This window comes from Typopeltis vanoorti, chromosome 25 (genome assembly GCF_054136105.1).
Source record: "Typopeltis vanoorti isolate ZY-2024b chromosome 25, IOZ_Tvanoo_1.0, whole genome shotgun sequence".
NCBI classification, from domain to species: domain Eukaryota; kingdom Metazoa; phylum Arthropoda; class Arachnida; order Uropygi; family Thelyphonidae; genus Typopeltis; species Typopeltis vanoorti.
The window spans coordinates 3,543,829-3,568,703 of NC_143573.1; the positions used below are offsets into that span (position 1 = coordinate 3,543,829).

The window sequence follows — 24,875 nt, forward strand, 5'->3', positions numbered from 1 at the left end:
CTTTGCTTTATGCAGATGATGTTATACTTCTAAATAAATATGCTACAAGTCTGCAAGATTCTCTTACTAAATTGAATAGCTGTTGTAATAGATATGGTACGAAGGTCAGCAATAAAAAGACAAAGACGATGAAAATAGGCAGAATCATTGAAAATGTCAACTGTGTTGTGAATGGAGAACCTGTGGAACAAGTAAAACATTTCAGCTATTTAGGCACGATTTTTACTGAAGATGGCAAATTAAATATAGAAATAGACAACAGAATCAGCAAAGCTGGTATAGTGGGAAGTCAATTGAATAAATTCACATGGAATAAGAGAGAAATTAGTCGGAACACTAAATTAGTTGTATACAAGACAGTGTTCAAAACAGTTTTAACTTATGGATCTGAGAGCTGGGTAAGAAGTAAAACACTTGACCAAAGACCACAGATATGAGAGTCCTCAGAAAGATTAGAGGCATGAACAGATGGCATCAATGGCAATATCATATTAAAAATGAGGATATTAGGAAAGAACTTGACATTGTCAGCATCCAGGAATGCGTTAACAGAGCTAATCTCAGGTGGTATGGTCACTTAAACAGAATGGGCAAGGAAAGATTAGCAAAACAAGTGTTCTCTGCCAGGTTGCAGCAAAACGACCCAGAGGAAGACCAAGATATAGGTGGATTGATGTGGTACAAAGTGCCTTAGACGATAGAAATATAAGATCTGATAATGTTGGAGTCTTGACAAGTAACAGACTGATTTGGAGGAAAATTGTAGATAGGAAGTTAGTAATGATGTAATTTTTGTCATGTAGTACTATCATATCCTGTATACCCCTTGAGGATACATGGCAGGAATTTGATGATGACCTCTCCAAAATCTGTAAGAGCAGAGTATCTGAATTTTCTCAATTGGCTGTACATTCCTAATCTGCTGTTAGGCTTTGAATGTCAGAAATATGAGCATGCCCAAATGCCTGTGGTGGCTCTACCACCTATACCTGATAGCATGATAATGAATCTTGCTCTGCAAAGAAAACTTAAATGAGTCAACTGTTAGGAGATCATCCAGCCTACTTACATGCATGTCAGAGATGAAAGGATGAAAAAGAAGAACAAAATATATCAAGAGGCAAAGACAAAGTTAGCCACAGCCACATCTATCCTGAAATCAAATCCTCTTATACTGAGAAGGTGACAGTTAAGAGTATATCAATAGCAACTCGACCTCATATGTCTATTCCACTATCAGATAATTTCACCATACCTGAACTTTATGATCATGATGCTTCTCTGTGACGTACATCAGTCGCACCACCTAGTCTCACTCCAAAAACAATCCCATTCAATGAGAACCAACTTATGAAGAAAATTATGGTAAGGGCATCAGTGAAAGATAAACCACCAGACATCTCACAGAAAAAAATGGTTATTTCTTATCCAATGAAAGTCAACTAAACTCACCAAATGATCCTGATACATCAGATGTATTTTTCCTGAGGAAAGGGTGTACACTGGCCATCCATACTTTCCTAAATCAACAGACCTCAACATCTTTGGGAAATTGCACAAGTCTACAAAGCCAAAATAAGAAAATTTCTGCAGTGGAACTGTTGTGGGTTTTGCAAAAATACTGATGGTATCAAGGTTCTGCAGAAACACAACCCCCCCCCCCCCTGTGTCTGTCTGCAGGAAACATTTAAAACCCAGAGAGGATCCAACCTAAGGCATTTTACTGCTGTTCATAAGGACAGCAGTGGGAAATCATACTCCTTTCCAACTTGTCCTACTTAATACTACTCTGGAAACAATAGCAATTGGCCTATCTGTGGGATTTCTTTTTACAGTATGTTCTATTTATGATCAGGAACATGTTCATTATATTCCAAAGTAGACAATCAGCATGTTCTCTATCTAACGTTCATTTTTTGGATTTTATCCCATACAATTTTTGCAGTGGTTGGATTGACTAATCCAACCACTATCCAATGTAAATTGGATAGATTGTTTTTGAGCCTTAATTCTTATATAATAAGCTTAGTTTTCACCCAAGCACATTTAAAAGCTATTAGATATGATGTGGTAATCCCATGCCTCTGTCTTGATCTTTTTTTCATTGTTTGGCACTCTTTGTTTCACCAAGGCTATGAACAGACTGTGGAATGGCTGTCCTGATGAAATCCATTAGTAGATGATATAACATCTTTCATCATCTTCCATGGGTCTTTGACTATAGAACAGAATATTTTCAAAGGAAGAGTTTCTGTATTCATGATATAACTGTCATCCCAAAACTAGGAAAGGATCCAACACAAGCAAACAATTAACAACTTATTGTTCTGAACAGCTGTCTATGATAGATTTCAGAGAAAATGGTTAATACCAGACTTCTCTGGTATATAGAAAGCAATTCTCCACACACACACAATGTGGTTTTCATAGACATTGTTGGTCTGTTTAGAAACATGCATTAGAGATGAATTCCAAATGAGAACATCTGTTTTCAGTGTTCTTTGACCTAGAAAAATATTATGACATAGCCTGGAGATATGGCATATTAAGACCTCTAACCTAGGTTGCAGAGGGCACCATCCTGTTTGGCTAGACAAAGTTTTTTTTTTTTTTTTTTTTTTTTTGTATTAAAAACTTTGTCTACCCAAGAAGGATGTTATGTTATCTCAGCCACATCATTAAGAAGAGGGTATTCCCCCAAGGGTCTGGGTTTAAGTGTTATATTCTTTACTGCCACAGTTAATTCAATCATTAAACAGCTTCCTCCCACTGTAGATAGTGCTCTATATGTTGATGATTTCAACATATAGGGCACGAAATAATCTCTATTGATGAGGATAATTGAAAGATAACTTCAACAGTCAGTTGATTGTGTCTCATGGGTTCAGGTTTTCAGCAGACAAAAGTGTCTGTGTACAATTCTTCTGAAAACACCTGCTTGCCTAGATCCTGAGTAAGAATTAAAGTATTATTCCAGTAGCATCAAAAGCTAAGTTCTTGGGACTTATCTTTGACAGATAGGCCACATTTTTTGCACCATTCATCAACTTGGGGAAAAGTGCAATGAATCTCCTTCACATTCTATCTTCTGCTGAATGGGGTGTGGATCAATCTTCACTGCTTCACCTTTATCCTGAAATGATTGGATCCTATCCATCAACAGAGATTACAGATAGCTACTGGTGCATTTTGCACATCATCCACTCAAAGCCTTCATGTTGAAGCAAATGAACCTGCTTAGAAGCAGTTTTCTTACCTATGCTCTAAAAATAATGTCTCCTTCAGAGCATCATGTGGCCTAATATCTTTTTTCTGTGCTGATAGGCTCAATATCACATACAGACTACTATATATCCTTTTGGTATGTATGATAAGAGATTATGCAAGCTAATAGCATAAATCTTGACAACATTCCTCCATGGCAGGTTTTCACTACATCATGCAACATTAGACCATGCCAACTAAGAAAGTCTGACAGTGCATCATCTGTCTACATTATTTAATGCACAAAGTAGATAAAACTTTCTGATTTCCTTTCCATCCATACTGATAGTTTCAAGATCTGAGACGTCATCTGTTGGTTGCTCTGCTGTAGTTCTTGACTATCATATCTAATCAAATACTACTTAATTGCAGCAATTACACAACAAAAGTTGCACGCAATTCAGCTTGTGTTTATTAAAGAAAACCACTACCAAAAGTGTATAATTTATATAGACTCAATGAACCTTTATAGGCCAAATGGTCTTGTGCATAATCCATGTCCACTGCATTGCATGATTCTGCAGCTGTTATACTAATTAAGGTCCTTAATTCTGAAATTCAGCTGTGCTTGCATTTTCTGCTGCTGGATCAGCTCATATGTTCTCCAGGTACTGTTAATCAGTCCATGTATATAGTTAATAAGATCAAAGTGAATAATCCAATAGCCTTAAGCACTCACAGACTGCATGAGATTAAGCACTGGCAGTCAAATCAATGGAGAAACAGGAGAGGGAGATGGTCTTGCTAGGCTCCACATGGGTCACAGTCTATTACATATTAGTTTTAATGAGAGCCAATGAACCCACCTGTATGTGAACAATGCAACATGCATCTCACCATTTGTAATGTCCTGGTGGAATGCATGCACTTCACTCGAGAAATGAATGAATTTTCTTTTTAATAAACTGGCTGAGCAAGATCTGATGCAGCTGTTGGTTGTTCTGCTGTAGTTGCTATCATATCCAATCAAATTCTATTCACAACTGCAGCAGTTACACAGCAAAGTTGCCATGTGTCCACAAGCAGATCTAATCAGACTCAGATAAATTGTATGAAGATTTTTTTTTTTAACTTTTCAAAAATAATTAATTTATACAAGCACATTATATTTATATGTGGATACCGGTTTGCTTTTTGTAAATAACACTATATTTACTCATTTATATTTTCCTTTCCTTGAATATTGCTGTAAGCTTTGGTTGGTGCAGTATGTTGTCTTCGTGCCAATAAAGCCCAAATCAACTAACTTATATTTGGTATGTAGAGCAAAGCTTCTAATTTATGCAAAAAAGATCTCACCCAGAGTACTAACATACTATAGATTTATAATCTTTCATGCGTGGGAGTTGCATAAAAACTGGAGCAACATATCTGACATTCTTCCAAATTATGTAATCTTTGTGTTAACACAAAAACAACTGCTTCAACATTACAGAGTTCTGCCACATTATGCTGTCTGCCTCCCCCCCCCCAATAAAAGCTTAAATGAACAATTTTTCAGATAGATGAATTGGGAAAACAGTCATATTAACACTGCCACCTAAGCCAAGTATTTGAGCCTCTAGAATTTGGTTTTATGGGAATACACCAAAGATCTATTATACAAAAGCACAAAAGCCAGTATAGAAATTGTCTGCATGGAACAAGCAAATCATGGTTATGCTATAGAATAATTAGCAATATCTAGTAAATGCATTCAAATTTGATAAATCTTGTATCATATATATATATATATCAGTATTCAAATGCATATTTGTGATTTAAGTTAAACTCCGATGTATTCAGTACCATACATCCTACCACTCTTTCATATACTAAAATCCTTATGGTTGCTGAGAGTACTCTATTAATCACATTCATCTATGACATCAAACAAAATTATAACACTAACTTTGTATAAAAACTTTATTCATCCCACCAAAAACTTCAAAGTTCAAACTTCTCATTGAAATATGTTTAACACAGCTTACATTTTTAATTATCGAGTTTACCTCTCTCACTGAAGTTTTAGGAATATATCACTGAATTCAGAAATCATAAAAAAAAAAGTCTTAATTCAAATACAATAAATATTCAACTTTCCTTAAAGAAATATATAGCCTGCAAAAATACCAACTTTCTATTATTCACATAAAAAAAAAAAACCTCAACTTTCTGAAAATTTTAGAACAAGAAGTGCATTACAAATTATATAGTGGTCAACTATATAATATTTGCATCTGTTTTCATAATACAATTTACCTTAACAAAAATTTACCGAAAAAAGTGAAAGTTAAGGTTTTTCATTTATTTATTCATTTATTTTTCTTCTTAATGGAATTATAGCATATACTTGGTACAGGAAAGAAAAACACAGAACACTCAGGTCCTCACATATAAATTAAAAATGTTGCAAATAAGGTCTCTCTACCAGCCAAAGCTCTGTACTTTGTGATGACAATAGCACTCTGAGATTCCAGAATTTATATAACTGCACAGTTCTTAGATGGAAATCTTTGGTGGGATATCTCTGGCAAGGAAAGGGAGAACAAGAGTGCAAATGCTCCTCGTCAGCAGTTCTTTTGGAATCAACTCCTGTAATTCTACCCTACTCATAAGTCTCTTGTTGAAAATACTATAGTATTATGTTAATTATCAGTGCTTGAATGCAGTGTCAATATGACTTGTCATCATTATATTTCCTGGAGTGGCATAATCTCCAATCATCAAATTGTTACTGACAGGAAAGTGTGTTGAATTTCCTAGTGCCACTTGCTGTTGATGCTGCAAAAAAATAAAATAAAATAAATAAGAATAAACTACTCAGAACATAAAGCTATTTGGAATATATCAAATCATAAATGAAAACAAGAATTCATTCATACAGCAATAAAAATTCCTTTGTTGCTGCTAAAAAAATAAAGAGATCCCATATCATTTCAAGTAAATTTAAATTACTGAATTATACAAAGACTGCCGGATGAGTCAAATCTTGCTATTAGTAACATGGAATGAATCATCAAAATATCTGATGATGCTATTTACTAATAAGCCAATCTATTTTTTTCATACTATGTTCACATGTATCTTTAAAAATACTTTATTTGAATTTATAGAAAATTATAAATTACTGCATTACACCTCCATTAAAAGAAATGTTAAACTGAATGACATACAGTTGTTTATATGACAGTTTAACAAAATGAACCACAATCAAAATAATAACTTAATTTTTCTTAAAAGATGTAATAAATTTGAGTTCATCCAAGAGTGCATTCCGTGAAAATGTCTTCATACACTACTTTTTCCCCTTTTGTTTCTCTTCTGTTTCAAATTTTGTGTTGACTAAAAATCAGCCAATGCTTCTCATCTGTGGAAATATATTCTATCCTGAAGGGGAGAATATATTTCTTCATATCTGTCATATGGTCAGGCATAATTCCTTGCCTTTAAGCCTATGGTAGCTAAGCCTGACATTTCATGGAGTCCCTTTCCACTATATGAGTAATAAGAAGAGCAAATAAAGAATCTAGAGTTAATGTTAAAGTTCATAATTCATTAGGGTTATCAATGTTAGAATCAGATTTAGCCACTGCAATGATACCATCTGTGCCTCAGACCTGTTGTTTTCATCTTGTTATGGTACTATCGTCTTGGCAATGAAGCCACTGTTTCCTATATCATATCCTTCAAATGAAGCATGAGGGCATCATATTGCTTGCAGATAATCATCTGGGTGTTGGGAAGACTGGACATGTTCAAACAACAGTGTGCTCATTAAACTGTGTTGGTGGTCTTGGTTACAATATGAATCCTTGGTAGGATGTAGCAGTGATTACAGGGTGAAATGTGGTGCATGCTAAGTTAGTTTAAGGTAGGTTTTGACATATATGTCAAGATATTAAAGGTTCCAGTGCTTGATCAAATTATTGGAAACATTGCAGGTCTAGTGAGAGTAGGCAGCTAGCAGGTTTGGCACTTTATATGGCTTAAAAAATTTGGCTTTTATCAGGTTGAACATGACTGAAAAAAACTAAGAATTCCATCTAGCCACTGCAATGATTGGCTTCTTGTTTCATTCATCAAAAGGGGAAGACTTACCAGACTTATCACACTAGTGGTGAGGCTAGCAGAATAGAAGCATTAAGTTGAGACTGTGACCAACCACTGCATCAGTAATGCACAAGTAGCAAATCATCTGCAGATGGATACCTGAACATCATCATCATGCCTGAATAGCGTGGCATAGGAAGCAGTGCTGTATAGTCTCAATGGCTGCTTTAATGATTCCATTCCAATGGAATCATTAAAGTTCACCAGTTAAAGTCATTACGTTTGTTCTTAATTTGTACTATCGTTCATATAATGAACGATAGTACAAATTAAGTGGATATTGAATCAAACATTATTTCAAAGCCGAATAAAGAAACTACAAGAGTTTTGTGCCGAATATATAGAAACAAAAATTTTCAGCAGATGCAAGCATAAGCAACCTTATGGACAACTCGTAGTAAAGGTGGAGTAAGTTCCAGATCACTTTCCTTAGTATTAGAGGACATGTATGATAAATAAGCCTTTGGCTGTCTATTTCAGTAATACATGATAGTTTATTTATTTTCAGTTACAATCCAGAAATTATTGAACAAAGAATAAAAAACAACAACAACCATACTATACTGACATCGGAGATAGCAGTATATCTCTCAGATACAATTTACCGTCAAATATCACAAAACTTTACATAACATGTGATAAACCAAACTGACAGCCAAAAACAGTGCGGAATATCACTCGTAACATATGAATACACAGCAACTCATTACCTCCATGCTATACACTGAATTGTGTAAGAATATTTATATTAAACATTTTGCATGTATCTGTCAGATCAGTTGTGAGCTCCGCAGGGTTAAAGGCACGTTAATCAAAACTCTTGCTGCGTATATCAAGGGATTGTCACAATTAATTCTGCCACGTTAAGCAAGGGATACCTGTACTTAATATGCAAAGATTGATCTGAAATATCAGGATTGACATTGATTATGCCTTTCTTTATTAAAATGATATAAAATATTTATTGTTTTAAACTGCAGAACATGTGTTAATTAAAATTTTTAACTGAATCATGACAAATGATTTAACATAAAAAAACAATAACTAATAATAGAAGGTTCATCATCAAATTCCTGATATATACCCTCAAAGGGGGTACAGGATATGATAGTACTACATGAAAAATTTAGGACCTTACTAACTTCCTATCTACAATTTTGCTCCAAATCAGTCTGTTACCTGTCAAGACTACAACATTATCAGATCTCATTTTTCTATCTTCTAAGGCACTTTTTATTGTATCAATCCACCTATATTTTGGTCTTGCTCTGGGTCTTTTTTCTGCCAATCTATCAGAGAACACTGGTTTTGCTTATCTTTCCTCTCCCATTCTGTTTAAGTGACCATACCACCTGAGATTAGCTCTGCTAATGCATTCTTGGATGCTGACAATGTCAAGTTCTTTCCTAATATCCTTGTTTTTAATATGATATTGCCATTGATGTCATCTGTTGATCCCCTAATCTTTCTCAGGACTCTCATATCTGTGGTCTCTAGTCTCTATTCAAGTGTTTTACTTCTGACCCAGCTCTCAGATCCATAAGTTAAAATTGGCTTGAATAACTGATTTAATGAATAACTAATTTTAAGCTAATTTAGTGTTTTGGCTAATTTCCCTCTTATTCCATATAAATTTATTCAGTTGACTTCCTATCATACCAGCTTTATTGATTCTGTTGTCTATTTCCATATTTAATTTACCATCTTCACTAAAAATCGTGCCTAAGTAGCTGCAATGTTTTACTTGATATATAAGTTCTCCATTCAAAATGCAATTGATATTTTCAATGTTTCTGCCTATTTTCATTGTCTTTGTCTTTTTAATGCAAACCTTCATACCATATCTATTACAACAGTCATTCAATTTATTCAGGAATTTTGTAAACTTGTACTGGATTTAATTCTAAGTAAACATCATCTGCATAAAATAAAGAGCCAAGATTAACATCTCCAAGTTTGATAATAGGTTTAATACCACTTTGCGTCATAATGTACATCCTTGTCTGACACCATATTTAACATTAAACCATCTTCCTGTACTTCCTTCAATTCTAACTGCTGACTTACAACTCAAATAAGGACCAAGTATTGCTTGATATAATGGCCCACTGATACCATATAACTGTAGCGTATTGAATAGCTTCTCTCTCTTGGCACCTTGCATATGCCTTTCCCAGATCAACAAAAACTTAAATATAGAACTTTGTTATATTCCCATTATTTCTCAACTATCTGTCATAAAGTGAAAATCTGATACTGACAGCCTTTATTTGGCCTGAATCCAGCTTGTTCTTCACCAAGCTTTTCTTCCACAATTTTTCTCAACCGTTTCTCAAGTATACTTGCATAAGTCTTACCAGGAACACTCGATAGAGAAATACCTCTGTAATTCTCACATTCAGGTTTATTTCCCTTTTTATATATGGGTACTATGAGAGCTCTACTCCATTCATCAGGAATTCGTCCCTCTGTCCAGACCTGAATTATGCAGTGCAGCCACTGTAAGACTTTTATACTTCCATATTTGAACATTTCTGGTCGAATATCATCTACTCCTGCTGCCTTTCCACATTTCAGGCTTTTGATAGCTTTTTCTACTTCAAGTATGGATATGTGTTCCTAACTGCATGCCTGGTCAGTGTCTTTTATCACTGTGCTCTCATTACTGCTTGTTTCATTTAGCAGTTTTTCAAAGTAATTACTCCATACTGCAAGGATATCTTTTTCTCCCGTTTTCATGTCGCCTTTATCATCTCTAACTCCTTTTAAAGCATCTTTCCTCCATTCCTAAGCTTCTTAAACAACCTCCAGAATATTTTGCCTCCTTCTTGATATTTATTTTCTATGCTCTTTCCAAAGTCTTCCCATGACCTCTGTTTAGAGAGTTTTACACAGCGTTTAGCTTTCTTACATTTGTCTCTGTATTCTCTAAGAGCACAAACTGACTTATTTGCCAGGAACTTTTGATATGCTTTCTTCTTTTCTTTCACTGCCTCTTTAACTTCCTGTGTCCACCATGGAGTTCTGATTTTTTTATCCTTCCAGACAAACTCACCACATGCCTCTCTGGCTGAATCAATCAGTTTTCTTCAGGGCTTGCCACTGAATCTCCAAGGTTTGGTTCCTGTTCTCTAACTCTTTCATTTTTTCTTCAATCATGTTTGTCTATTTTAGTCTGCAGTTCACATCTGAGAGCTGCTCAACTTTTATTCACTTTAAAACTTTCTTACATGTTCTTTTGAATATGAAATTCAATTTTATCCTGCTCAAGACTAAATGGTGATCACTTCCAGTTTCAAATCCTCTGTACACTCTGATGTCCTGCACTAGGGAGAACACATCACTATAAACAACAACAGTCAATGAGACTTTTCTTATTCTTTGCTTCTTCTCTAGGAGGATGTGCAAATTCACATTCTCCATGTGAATTTGCACATTTTTATGTTGGAACATTGTGTAAGTAATAACCAGTCCATGTCCTGAGCAGAAATCCAACAGGTATTTGCCATTATATTTAGCTTGCTCTTTATTCCAACTTTTCGCAATATATTTTTGTATGTCTGACAATAATTTCCTACTCTGCTATTTAGATCCCTAACAAGGATCACTTTTCCTTTTTCATTGTGTCAGTTGCTTTCTCTAAAGCCTAAAAAAATTCCTCCACTTCTACCTTAGTAGAACCTTCTGTGGGACCATAGGCACAAATAAATCTCATTGTCCAGTTCCCCATTCTCATATTTATCCACATCACTCTACTTGAGACTGCCTGCCAGTGTTGAATACTATGGCTACTCCTCCTTTTCCTTGATTGTCATTGTCTGATTATAACATTTTGTATTTATTGTTCAGAAAGATCTCACCAGTTCTTGCCTTTTTTTTTTTTGTTTGTTTCAGTCAACTCCTATTATGTTGATCTGGTACTTATCCAATTCCTTAGCTAGCTCAATTTCTTTGCCATTCAGGCTTATGTTGATAGTACCGATCTTGAACTCTGGTGATGTTGAGTTTGGGTGGGTTTTAGGATTTGTTCCAGTAGTTGACTTTTCAATGTTTGCCCTGGTTCCCTGGCGAAAACAACGAGGTCTTGTTTAATGAGGTGATGCCCTAGCCGTACAACATGAAATTCTGTGATGTTGTACGATAATTTTTTATTTTGGTTAGAATAATAGAAGGTTAAATTATATTATACTTTACTATGTTTGTAAAATCATGTAGATCAATATAAAAATTATCAAATAAATTTGCTTATACTTTAGTTATTAAAAATTCTGGAAGTAGCACTTTACAAATAATATTCCTTTCAAGTTACTCAAGCATCCATGAATATAAAATATTTCAACCATCTTCTGCTTCATATCTATGTTATTTCAATGAAACATCAATAGTATTGCAATTTTAACGGTCATTTCACATCCATGTTTTGGTTGACTTAAATATATGTCATGGCCAGTAGGGATGGTTAAGATAATCTTGTGCTATTAATATTTTCTGAAGTGATTCGAGTGATAAGAAACACATTTTACACACAGAAATGGATATGATACATAACTTTAACCATACAACTTCTCAATTTTTGTAGTTATAATTTCACTTAAATTTTATTTATTATTATATGGGTATCTCCATGGAGTCAGAAGGCATATCATGGGAGCCCTACACTAGCCATTATTACACACAATATCTATCATATCTCTCTTTAAACACATTTGCTGTCAGAGAACTCATAACCACTACTGGCAATCCATTATTCCACTCATTCATTACCATCCAAACAAAAAATCTAGACCCTCCACCCCACACAACTTTCAATCTCTTATTTCTCTTCTCTATTCATCATCTATTGAAAAAAGTTCTTTTCTGTCAATCTTATAGAATTAATATAATAATTCTATATTATATTAATTCTATAAAAGAACCGCTTTAATAACATAAGTTTCTATCCTGTTCCCTCTTTTCTGCCATCAACTAAACTTTGCAAACTACACGACTTATTTTTAATGGTATTAACAACACCAAATGAACTATTTTATAAGCAAGTTAATACACACATTTTTTATAAAATAGTTTGTTTGGTGTTGTAAATAGAGTGGAGGCATTAGCAGTCAAGTATCTCAATTTTGGGATTTAGCAGCAGTGTAGATAGCGCTTCGAAAATAGCTGAAATTCAGTTTCTGTATTGCCAGTAGTGTGCTGGAGGATGGAGAGAATGTGAACGATGTGCATATGAATTCAAACTTGGGCAGTGGGAGATGGTTTATCTAATGGCCATGAATATGTGTGTGTGTGTGTGTGTGTGTGTGTGTGTGTAGATGTCAGTTGAAAGTAGAATGTGTAGAGAGAGGAATAGAACTTCTGAGAAAGGGGATGGAATGAATAAAGCCTGAATTGAGGAGGGTGAATGTGATATTAGGAGACCGGAGAGGTGACTTGGAAAGAAAGGCATCAGAGAATGAGAGAGATTGCAAGAGAGGAAACTGCAGAAAGTCAAGAGAGGATGGAAGCAAGGGATGAAAAGACAAGAAAGAGGGGAAAATGGAAGAAAAGAGAGACAGAGACAGAAATCAGTAAGAGTCAGGGATGCTAGTAAGAGAAAGATGTGTGTGAATCTGTTCAGAGTATCATGTATGGAGGTTCGATAATTTGGAGTGTGCAGAGTAGAGTGCCAGAGGAGTGTTTGCCTAGTGCAGTGTTTCTCAAAGTGTGGTACGTGTACCCCCAGGAGTACACGAAAGGTCTTCAGGGGACACGTGGCAATTTTGAGCTATGCATCATTAATGCATTGGATCATTATATTAGAGACAACTGGGATAAAAACAGCATAATGAATCACATCTCCCCTCCAACAGAAACTGCTGTATAGACTCGAGCAAAACCATATGGTGCCGACACAACATGTGGTTTGCTTGATACCACTCCGTCGTGAATGTGTTAAAACTAAGAAATATATAGTGAATGTGTTTCAGATATTATGGAATTCGGTCGAAGGGAATTAGCATTTCAACTCAACTGTTGAAATGCTAATTTGTCTTTGGTTCGCGCAATCTTTTGTTAATACCGCACCAATCATATGCACTTCGTCATAGCTACTCTACGTATCTCAAGTCTTGTCAATTACTGGTAATTTTTGCTTGAAACAATGGGAAAGAAGATGAAGCTATTTGGGTAGATGACTTTGATGGTGCACACAAGGAAACTGTTCTTGATGCCAAAAATAGCGATAGCGAATAGTAGCTGCTTGGTAAGTCACACCATTTTCAATTTTTTTTCTGAAAACTTTAGTTTCTGAAAATGCCTGCATATATCTCGCACCACGATTTTTTAGCTTTAATTTTGGGGAAAAAATGCGAGTTATATTCGAGTAAATACAGTAATTTTTTTAGCTTTTAAATTCTTAAGTATGGATCTTCGGTTAAAGACTGGATTATAAAACGCAAAAAAGAGAGCAATATAGCAAATACAAGTAGCTATAAGCAACAAGAAAATGTTGATATTGTATCTGGATCAAATGAAATTGATAAGAGTGTGTCAATTACTTGAAATGCGGATTTTCATGGACAGGAAATGAAGAGGAACCTATTCCAAATTTTGTTCTATTAAAAATAAATGATATATTTTGTTTACATTAACATATAAATTCAAATAAAATAGACATTTACGATGAAATATACTTTATTATTTATTTATTATTTGATAAGAGGGTACTTGATAATAATGAAAATTTAAGAAGGGGTATCTGAAGTTTGAGGAACACTGGCCTAGTGGAACAATAAAGAGTGGCAATGAAAACAGGTGAAAATGTAGAGGAGATGATAGTAAAGTAATGGTTAATATGATAAATGTGAGAGGTAGTATGAATCATGCAGCACAAGATTTGAGGCTGAAGTTATGGATAGAGTGGCGGAAATGTGTGTGAGGAAAGATAATGAATGTGTTGCCCTGTCATAATAATGCTTACAGGAGAAGAAGAGCAGTGTTAAAGAATGAGATGATAGTAAGGATGTGTAGGAAGAGAGGTCTAGAATATGTGGATGTGAGAAGTACATTTGAGGATAGAAGACAACTGTATGCAAGTGATGGATTACATTCAAATGCCGAGCAGGCATTCAGAGAGACGTTGTTTTCTGGGAAGGTATATCATGGCAGAGAAACTAGAATTGCAAGAGTGAAACATAGCAGGGATGGCCTCATGTGGGGATAGTAACTTAAGAAATTAGAGGATATATGCTATATTACAGAGCCTGGTGAAGTATGAGGAGGATAACAATAGCTATAATACTGCCAATGCACTGGTTTTTCTGTGTACATTATGTTGGAGGTTTAATGGATTTTTTACAACTCCCTCTCGTCAACAAGATTTTAAAAATGCCATCACCATACCCTATATCCGTGGCACTTTGGAAAAAATAGCCAAGATACTAAAAAAGTATAACTTACACACAGCATATAAGCCCTACCGCAAACTTGCTACCCTTATCCGGTCTACGAAAGATCAGCTCCCTCCTCTCTCTCTGCCTGGAGTTTACAAAGTACCCTGTTCCTGTAAGCTTGCGTACTTTGGACAGACAGGCAGATCAGCATCCATCCGCCTGGAGGAACACAAGTCATACATCATTAAACACAATTCAGGCTTGGCTGACCATGTGTTGGACACCACCCACAGAGTATCATGGAAGAAAACCACCATGCTCCACCACAGCAAATTCAAGAAAGAGAGACTTTTCTTAGAAGCAGCAGCAGCTCTCAGAAACCAACCAAATCTAAATAAATACGGTTGCATTAAGCTTCCGAAGATTTGGGAAACACTCATCACCAGAAGTCCCACCTTACATTCCAAGCCACCTACGACCGCTCTTAGAGGGTGCTCCACCTAGATAGGACTTTAGTGTCACCCACGTGGTTGGGCTTAGTATTGTAAGTTTTTGTGTGCATGTTACATTAATTGTTTTTGTAATCCCCGTAGATGTCCTAGTGACTAGGACGAAATACAGGAAGTATTAAATGCTATTTTAATTCTTTTTGAGTGTTGTAAAAAATCCATTAAACCTCCAACATAATGTCCTCACAGCACTTAAGCCTCTACACAAGAATTTTCTGTGTACAAATGATACGAGCCTTAGAAATAAAGAAAACGAGTTTGTGGCACTGACTGACTCAGTCTCTCTGAAGATTGTTGGTATCAATAAAACTGGGTTAACTGCCTAAAATTAATGATGTTAGCTAGGTTATTAGAATGCAAAAGGGTAAAGTGAAAGAGTTCATTGTTTTGGCTGGAACAAATTTCAAAGAAGAAAAGTAGCCTGAGGAAGGACATGAAAGAATTACTAAAAGTAGCAAAAGAAAAGAGTGAGAAAGTTAGGATAGTGAGCATAGTTCGTCTGAACAGATTTGGTGTTCAGAGTCTAGAAAAAGTGTTGTTGAATGAAGTGAAAGGGGATATGCAAAATCAGGGAAATTAGAGCTTTTAGCGAAGAAGCTGTTGAGTGGGCATGCAATGTTAGTTGAGTGTAAGAATGTGCATAAAATGTTTAAGTTTGTACCACTGGACAAACCAGGATAATTAGTATGAAGTGTCAGGATAGCAGTGGGCCTAAAGGGCTTTTGCATTTTATGTACACTGCCAGGAGCATTAGTGTGCACTTGGGGGTTTTGTCATTTTGGTTTTTCATCCTGGCCAAAGATTATTGGCATTAGTAGGTGAGAGTGAGTGTTATTGAAGATAGCTAATAAACTGCAACCAAAGAAAGCAGAATTTTAACTGCAGAGCAGTGACAATAGCATATTTGAGACCCTGGTGTGAGATAGATGCCAGTAGAACAAAATATATGGTTGGATGCTTCTATAGACTAGAGGATGGAAAAGATGATGGGATAGTATGCATCCCATCATCTTTTATGGTAGCTTCCATCATGGATAGTATGATGGGATAGCTTCCAACTCAATGAGTGGAAGGCAGGTAATTATTATGGGGGATTTCAACTATGGGAACATAGATTGGAAGGAGAAGAGAACAAGTGGAAGGAAGGAAATGGAATTTATGCAGTTACTAAGGGATAATTAGAGACAGCATGTGATGGAATATATTAGGGGTTCGAGAGTGCTCAACTTAGTAACTGCATCTGAGAATTTGTCTATAACAAATATGACCATGTTACCACCAATTGATGAGTGTTCATATGATCTTAACCTGGGAGGTGGCTAAATGTGTGGAATTTTCAGTTAAGATGGGGTATACATGGAGTTATACAGGGTATACAGGGCTGGTAAATATGACAAGCTTAGGGAATTGCCTGGATCAGTGCCATGGTATGTAAAACTGCATACCTAGAGTCAGAAAAATATATCAAATGGGAGTTGAATGAATATCATCAAGCTGGAGCTGAAAAAAAAAAATGTATGGTTAGGTTAGGTGCTGGCGGTTGTTATGAGTGTGACAGACGACAGTTTTGACCGACTTGGAACTTATTAGGTAAGGTTTTGAAGTTTTAAATTTTGCCACTATTGGAAGGTTAGGTTAGGTGCAGACGGTTGTTGTGAATGTGACAGACGATGGGTTTTACCGACTTGGAACTGCTGAAGGAATTTTAAACCAACTCTATGCCAGATCGCAATTCACTTTATGTCCCAAGGATAGACGTGGTAAGGAACGTCTCCAACTGAGAGTTGGAGACGTTCCTCACCACGAAATAGCTCTCCGGTCATCTGCTTCCACTCAGTCCACGAGTAGCGGCCAAAGGTTCGTGAGGTGTACTTGCAAGACCAAGTGCCAAAATTTGAAGTGCTTTTGTATGAAAAAGGTGGTTAAGTGCAATTCAAAATGCCATTCCAAAACATCTCCAATTCTCATTAAGTCCTTGAGACATAAAGTGAATTGTGATCTGGCATAAAGTTGGTTTAAAATTCCTTCAGCAGTTCCAAGTTGGTAAAACCCACCGTGTATCATATTCACAACAACCACCTGCACCTAACCTAACCTAACCTTCCCATGGCAGCAAAATTTAAAACTTCAAAACCTAACCTAATCAGTTCCAAGTCGGTAAAAACCATCGTCTGTCACATTCATAACAACCACCAGCATCTATCCTAACCTAACCTCCCATGGCGGCAAAATTTAAAACTTCAAAATGAAAATATATCCGAAATAGTATTTGTCATTCTATACAATACCGAGGGAAAGTATGTAAAATATTAAAAAAACAGACATTTCGTACTTTGCCAAAAAACGCCTAGGCATTCTATAGAATGCCTGCTTTTCACACTTTGCCAGTAACATATATACTGTGCTAAGAAAAATTAATATAAAATTAGAATTTATGACCAGACCAGGAAAAGCAAATTAAAGATACAACTAAAATTTTTATTTTTGTATATACCAGGGGTGGCCAACTACACTTCCTTTTGGAGCCAAAATAATTCTGATAAGACTTAGAAGAGCCAGAACCTTTGACCAATACAATGGAAAACTGGAGTAAGCAAGTGTGCGTATGGTGAGGTTGTAACGAGATTGTAAGAACTGCTTTGATTAATTACACACCTAATTTTAAGGAGCTTACTAAGAAAATATATACAAGGCCTCTACTAGTAAATAAGTAACTAAAATTATTGTGTTTTGAATTAAACTTTTTTATTGCAATAATTTTTATTAATGTTTTTTTCCTTCTCTCTTTTTTTAAATTTTGTTCCTCTTTTTCTCTTCTCTTTTTATTTTTTCCTGGTAGATCGTGAACGGCTGCGTGACACATGGACATGAGCATGGCTTGCGAGCCATGTTGTGGTCACCCCTGGTATATACAATTGAACGTGTATAAAAAAAGCATCAGGGGACCAACAAAATTTCCTCAATATAATCATTACTCACTATATCAGTGATGATTGAAATCTCCCTCCTTTAATTCTCAATAACTTGATAAAAAAATAGATTCAAAAAATAAAAAGTATTAGAGAGAGAAAAAACAACATAACATATCTAGATACACAGTCTTGTCATAAAGACTGTTATAACTTCTGCACTCCACAGAATTGTACAAGCCTGGTTCCATTAGGGATGCTGCGTACAGCCAGTACACAGCATCCCTAGAGTGTTGTCTAGCTGTAGAGGTTAACATGCAGTGCAGAGATTATGAGAACCATGCAGCTGTAATAGCACTTTACAAGATTGGAATGCAGCCACCTGTTATTTTCAACATACTCAAAACATTCAGGATTGGTAGGATGTTTATGCATAGGACTATTAACCATAATATCAATATAGAAGATGTATCTGACAGAGAGCAGGTCAACCATGCTGCATTAGGACGCAATACTTGTGAGGGCTGTGGATTCATGCATCTGCTGTAATCCTGTGAGAACACAGAAAGTGATGTCATCAGAGATGAACATTTAGCAAAGAACAATGTCGTGTATGCTAACTGATGATCTGGGGAGGAGAGCCTATTGTTGTTCTACTGGACACTTCTTAACACCACAACTTATGCAGTAGAGAGTAATAAAATCAAAGGCACTTCTCTGGTGGTATGCAAACAAAAGACACAGAGATGTTCTCTTCACAGATGAGAAGATTTTCACCACTGAAGAGTCATTTAACTGTGAATACAATCAGGTATATGCCCTGGATGGTCACACACCACTTGCCATAGCACCCAGAATTCAGAGAGGTCATCAACCCAGCATCAGTGATGGTTTGATGGAATGACGTATCAAGGTGTATTCAAGTTGCATTTCTGTGAGAAAAGGTCAAAACCTCCAACCTGTAGTACAGTCCATGAACAACACCTTGCTTCAGAGTAGGCAGTGGACCTTCCGACAGGACTCAGCCCCTGCACAAAAGTTAAGGACACACAACAGTAGTTAGAGGCAAATGTGCTCAACTGCATATCACCATCTGATTGGCTGTCTTGAAGTCCCAATCTGAATTTGGTACACTTCACATTGTGGCTGGAGCTTGAGATAGTTGCCTGCAAGAAATGGCACCCCAGCATTGCCACAATGAAGGTGGATTTATGTAGCTTCACAGACTTCAGGCATATGTGACGGCAAAGGAAAGACATTTGGAAAATTCAGTGCTACTATATGCACGTTATACATTTGGTTTGTATGTGTTAAAATCTCTAAATGATTTACTGATAGATTAAAGGTATGTGTTGTTCAATTTGTAAGCAGTATTTATGGCTAGATTAGTATTATTTGCATGAATATACTTGTATAAGCTACAATACACTTAATATTAATCACAATTTATTTGTCCATAATTTTAAAACCATACACTGAATACTTGCCAGGTGTCAAATTATAAAAAACACTTCTTTTTTGGCATTGTAGATATATATCCGTCATTGAAATCTTTCCTGATTTCTGCTCAAACATGGCTCAATCCATTCATTTACCATCATGAGATGTGCACATTGAGATTCTCCACTAATTTTTGCATGAATGATGTTTTGTCAGATTTTAAATCAATCCAGTTGACTGTTGTTCCTTAAAAAATTGTCGCATCCAAATTGTTTAGCAAATTTTTCAGCTTGAGCCTTCAAGATCAGACCATCAGTTGAGAATCCAGCACTTGTTTGTGCAGTGAACCATGGAAGTAGTACTTCATCAATCTTTTGTAAGCTAGCACTTTCTAAATTTCTTAGTTTTGGTTATGTTGTTTTCCAGTGCCAATATTCAAGACCTTTATTCTTCCATGATGTTGATACTGTTGAAGAAGATGAAGAAAACCTCTACAAGTTCAACATTTTTCACATCACGTTCTGGTTCTGACTCATGAATAATTTGAACTTTAGACTTGAGTACACTTTCTTTTCAATTCTGATGGAAGGTTCATTTTAAACTGATTTTACAGTTGTGGCAGTGTTTGTGTCAAAGTGAGGTAGGAGGGCAGAGCTAAACACCAGAGGTTGTTCAAAGGACAAGATTAAGTTATAAACCAGCCCTTAATTCAGTGGTCATAAAAGGTAAGTCTCTACTTTCATTTTTGGGTGAAACTAGTGTTACACCTTAAGAATGTAGAATTCACAGTTATCATGGTGTAACATGAAGAGATAATAAAATAAAACCCCTGTATAAAAGCTAATAGATGAATTATTTAAAAGAAAAAAAAATATTCTTGCATCTAAGTATCTTCTTCTTTGAGTGCCATCTCCTATCGGCGACCACCTTGGCAAATTTTGAGCGATTCTCAGCTATTCTGAGCAGTCTCTCAGAGTTCATACCAGTCCACTGTCTGATATCTGCCAGCCAAGATTTTCTTCGTCTTCCTTGTTCCATTTATTTTCCCTTTTATAATCAATTGAAGTATCTTATATTTTTCATTATGAAGTAGGTGACCAAGATATGCAGTTTTCCTTCTTTTTATGGTATCTAAAAGTTCATGTGATTTCCCCATTTGTTTCAGTACTTCCTGATTGGACGTTTTTGCTGTCCATGGGATTTTTAACATTCGTCTGTATAATCACATCTCAAAGGCTTCAAGTCTTTTTATTGATGTTGTCTTCAAGGTCCAAGTCTCTGCACCATACAGTAGTACAGACTATACATAGCATTTAACCATGTGTACTCTAAGCTCTAAGTTTAAACTGCGGTTACATAGTGTTGATTTCATCAAGAGAAAATTTTTCTTGCCGTTTCAATTCTAACTTTTATTTCCATTTCTGGATTGCAATCTTCATTTAACCAGCATCCGAGATATTTAAACTTTGCCACTCTTTCTATTTGTTTCCTATTTAAAGAAAGTGCTAAATTAAGAATTGGTTTCTTACTTATGACCATGAATTTAGTTTTGGTGATATTTATTTTTAATCCCATTTTTTCACTCTCTGCATTTATTAGCTCCAAAAGATTTTGAAGATCCTGAATATTGTCAGCCAGAAGAGCTGTATCATCGGCATATCGGATGTTACTGATGATTTCACCATTTACACTAACCCCTTCCTTTCTTCCTTCCAAGACTTTTTGAAATATGGCTTCTGAGTAGATGTTAAAAAGAAGAGGTGACAGCACACATCCTTGCCTTACTCCATGTTTGATGTTAATGGAGTCTGTAATAATGTCATCAACTTGAACAGATGCCTTTTGGTTCCAATATAAGTTTTCAATGATCCTGATGTCTTTACCATCTAATCCAATTCTTTTTAATAGTACAATCATTTTAGCATGTTGGACTTTGTCAAATGCTTTCTCGAAGTCGATGAAGCAAATGAATATTACCTTGTTTTGGTCAATACATTTTTGAAATAAGATCTGAGAACAGAAAAGGGACTCTCTTGTTCCCAAGCCGAATTGGGTATCACTGATGGTGTCTTCACATTTTCTGTATATTCTTTTTTGAATTATTTTCAGAAACATTTTGAGAACGTGACTCATTAGGCTGATCATTCTATAGTCATTACAAGTTGTCGCATTTACTTTTTTAGGTAGCATGATGAAGGTCGACTGTAACCAGTCTTGAGGGATTATGCCTGTATCATAGATCTTATTAAATAGCTTTACTAATATGTTAATGTTGTCACCTTCTAATAACTTTACTATTTCTGCCGGTATTCTATCTGGTCCTAGGGCTTTACCATTTTTAGCTGAGTTCAATGCACATTCTACCTCTGATTTTAGAATGCATGGACCTTCCATATGTTGTTTATTATTTTAACGGTATAATAGAACACAGAAACTAAGTAAATAATTAATTTATTAACTTGATGCTGATATTTCGCTGGTATTATAACCAGCATCTTCAGAGCACAAAAACACTTTGTCACAATACGCGAGACTAAAACAACATGGTGTACATTAACAAAATTGTAGCAGCAACACAAAGACTAGAGTCCTGATTCTGGCACCCTCTATCTGAAAAAAAAAAAAAAAAAAAAAAAAAAAACACGCTATCATATATTGCTAGAGTCCTAGAAAAGTGCTAGTTTTTCCTTAATATGACTGTCTCCCAGATCTTCGGCAAGTTAATACAGCCATATTTGTTGAGATTTGGGGTGTGTTTTAGGGCTTCTGTCGCCTCTAAGAACAATCTCTCTGATTTATATGGGTTTCTGTGTAGTACTTTTGTGTTTTTCCAGTTGATCCTGTGTGCAGGGGTATCCAGAGCATGGTCTGCTAGGCCCGACTTCCCATAATGATATTTCCGGACGTATCGTTTATGTTCGCTGATGCGGATATTCACAGTTCTTCCTGTTTGACCATAGTAGGCTTGATTGCATGAGCAGGGTACTTGGTAGACTCCTGGATGTGATAAAGGAGGAATGCTGTCCTTGGGTGAGCGGATGAGGGTGGCTAATTTGCTACATGGTCTGAATGTAGTGCGTAGTTTATGTTTAATGAGAATTCTTGAGATCTTTTCGGATGTGCCTTTAATGTAAGGGATGGTGACTGTTTTGTTGTAGTTCTCTGTGGTGGATGGTGGGAGGGGTTTCTTAGGAGTGTTTAGTATTTTGTTTATTTTTTGTGGATTGTAGCCGTTGGCCAAGAAGGTGTGGCGTAAGTGAGTCAGTTCAGCAGTAAGAGCCTTGTCATTTGAACAGATTGCTCTCGCTCTATGGGTTAGCGTTTTTAATATGCCATATTGTTGAGAAGGATGATGGTGTGATTGTTTGTGTAAGTATCTGCCTGTATGTGTGGGTTTTCTGAAAATTGAAAATGATAAGGAACCATCTGGGAGACGTGTGATGAGTGTATCCAGGAAGGGCAGACAGTTGTTGGCTTCCGGTTCCATAGTAAAGTGGATTTTTGGGTGTTGGCTATTTAAATGTGCTAAGAATGTTTTCAATGTCTCAGAGCCATGTGGCCAAATGGCAAGCACATCATCAACATAGCGTAGCCAAAGTGTTGGTGTGAGAGTGGCTGTATTGATTGCTTGTTTTTCCAGGTGTTCTATGTAAAAGTTGGCTGGGGGGGGGGGAGCCTATGGCTGTCCCATCATCAATTTGTTTGTATATTTTCCCTTTCCATGTGAAATATCCTGCATGTATTGTGAATTTGAATAGTTCAAATATATCGGGGGGGGGGAGTGTGACTTCAGTAGATTGAGGGTTTCTATTAGTGGTACATTTGTGAATAGTGAAGTGATGTCAAAGCTTACTATTAAGTCTGAGCTTTTTAGGGTGAGGTGTTGTAAGATGCTTTTTAGGTGTGCTGAATTTTTGATAAAGGAGGGAGAATTGTTAGTGAGAGTGGCTAGTAGCTTTGCTAAATGTCTAGCCAGTTTGTATGTGGGACTATTTATACTGTCCACAATTGGGCGTAGGGGTGTGCCTGGTTTGTGAATTTTTGGTGATCCATAGATTCTCGGTGTTCTAACATGGAAGGGTTTGAGTTTGTTAACTGTGTCTTTGGGCCAGGAAGTGACTTTTTTTAATAATTTTCGTGCCTTATTCTTTTGTGTGTTGGTGGGATTGCGATCTATAATTTTGTATGTTGACTGATCTTGTAATAGTGTGTGCATTTTGTTTTCATATTCAGTTGTGTCCATCACCACGGTTGCATTTCCTTTGTCTGCTTTTGTTATGGTAATCTGGCTGTTGTTGTGTAGCTCTTTTATAGCATAATAAACAACATGTTCGACGAACACATAAGTCTGTCCACACGTTTAAGGACCTTCCATATGTTCATAAGTATTTTCTGGGTTCTGTCTGTCATCAGCAAAGAGTTCTTCTATATATTTCACCCATTCTTGTATTTTGTCATCCTTTTTGGATATAATTTCTCCCTTTTTGTTTCGAATATAAGATGACCTGCGAATGCTTCTGCCTGGTATCTCAGCTTGGGCCTGGCTCCCAATGAAGAGACCTCAATAAAGGTCGAAACTAGTCTGGGTAGTGGCCCTTCCCTTAATGCATAACATTAGACATATCCGCAAGAAGATGTGTTTTGCATTATACGAGATACTGAGACAGGAGTGTTGGTAGCTTGCTCTACCTTTGCAACGAGTTGCCCTGGTGTTGTACCACCTTACCCCAGTCCTGAAGATACTTTCAGGCGCAAACTTTGTTTGCTCACACTTGGATAAAGGATTAAACTAAATTTATTATACTCTAACCAAGTGAAAAATAAACTTTCAATAACTTTCAACATTTTTGTTTCGAAGGATACAGAATTGTTTTTTCTTATATATACCTGAGGTCTCTTTCATTTTTTTGTGTAGGTTAAAATTGTCATGTTTTTCCTGTAGAATTTCTATTTCTTTACATTTTTCATTCATCCAGATTTCTTTTGCTTTTTTGATCTTGTGTTTAATAATTTTCTGAACCTCTGCATATTTTGTTGGATTATGATTTTTATATGATCTGTGTTGATCCATGAGAGAAAGAATTTCATCAGTCATCCAATCTTTCTTTTTTTACTGCTCTATTAGGACATAAGGTATTGGTACATTTCTCTATGAAGCCAGATTTCAATTTGTCCCACGATTCATCAACCCTCATGATGTCATCATTCTTGATTCAGATCTTGACTCAATTTGCTTCTTATCTCTGTGTTTTTTAATTTTCCCAAATCAAACCTTTTTTGTTGATGTTTCTTAA

At 36.0% G+C, this 24,875-nt stretch overlaps 1 protein-coding gene across 1 annotated transcript in view; it reads right to left on the reverse strand.

Annotated features, from left to right (window-relative positions):
- Positions 1 to 5,151: 5,151 nt before the first annotated feature.
- Positions 5,152 to 24,875, reverse strand: part of Art4 (arginine methyltransferase 4) — a 327,729-nt gene continuing 308,005 nt past the window's right edge. The window contains 1 exon segment of the mRNA XM_090414215.1: positions 5,152 to 6,027. Coding sequence (XP_090270341.1) covers positions 5,899 to 6,027 — 129 coding nt within the window. The 3' untranslated portion in view covers positions 5,152 to 5,898.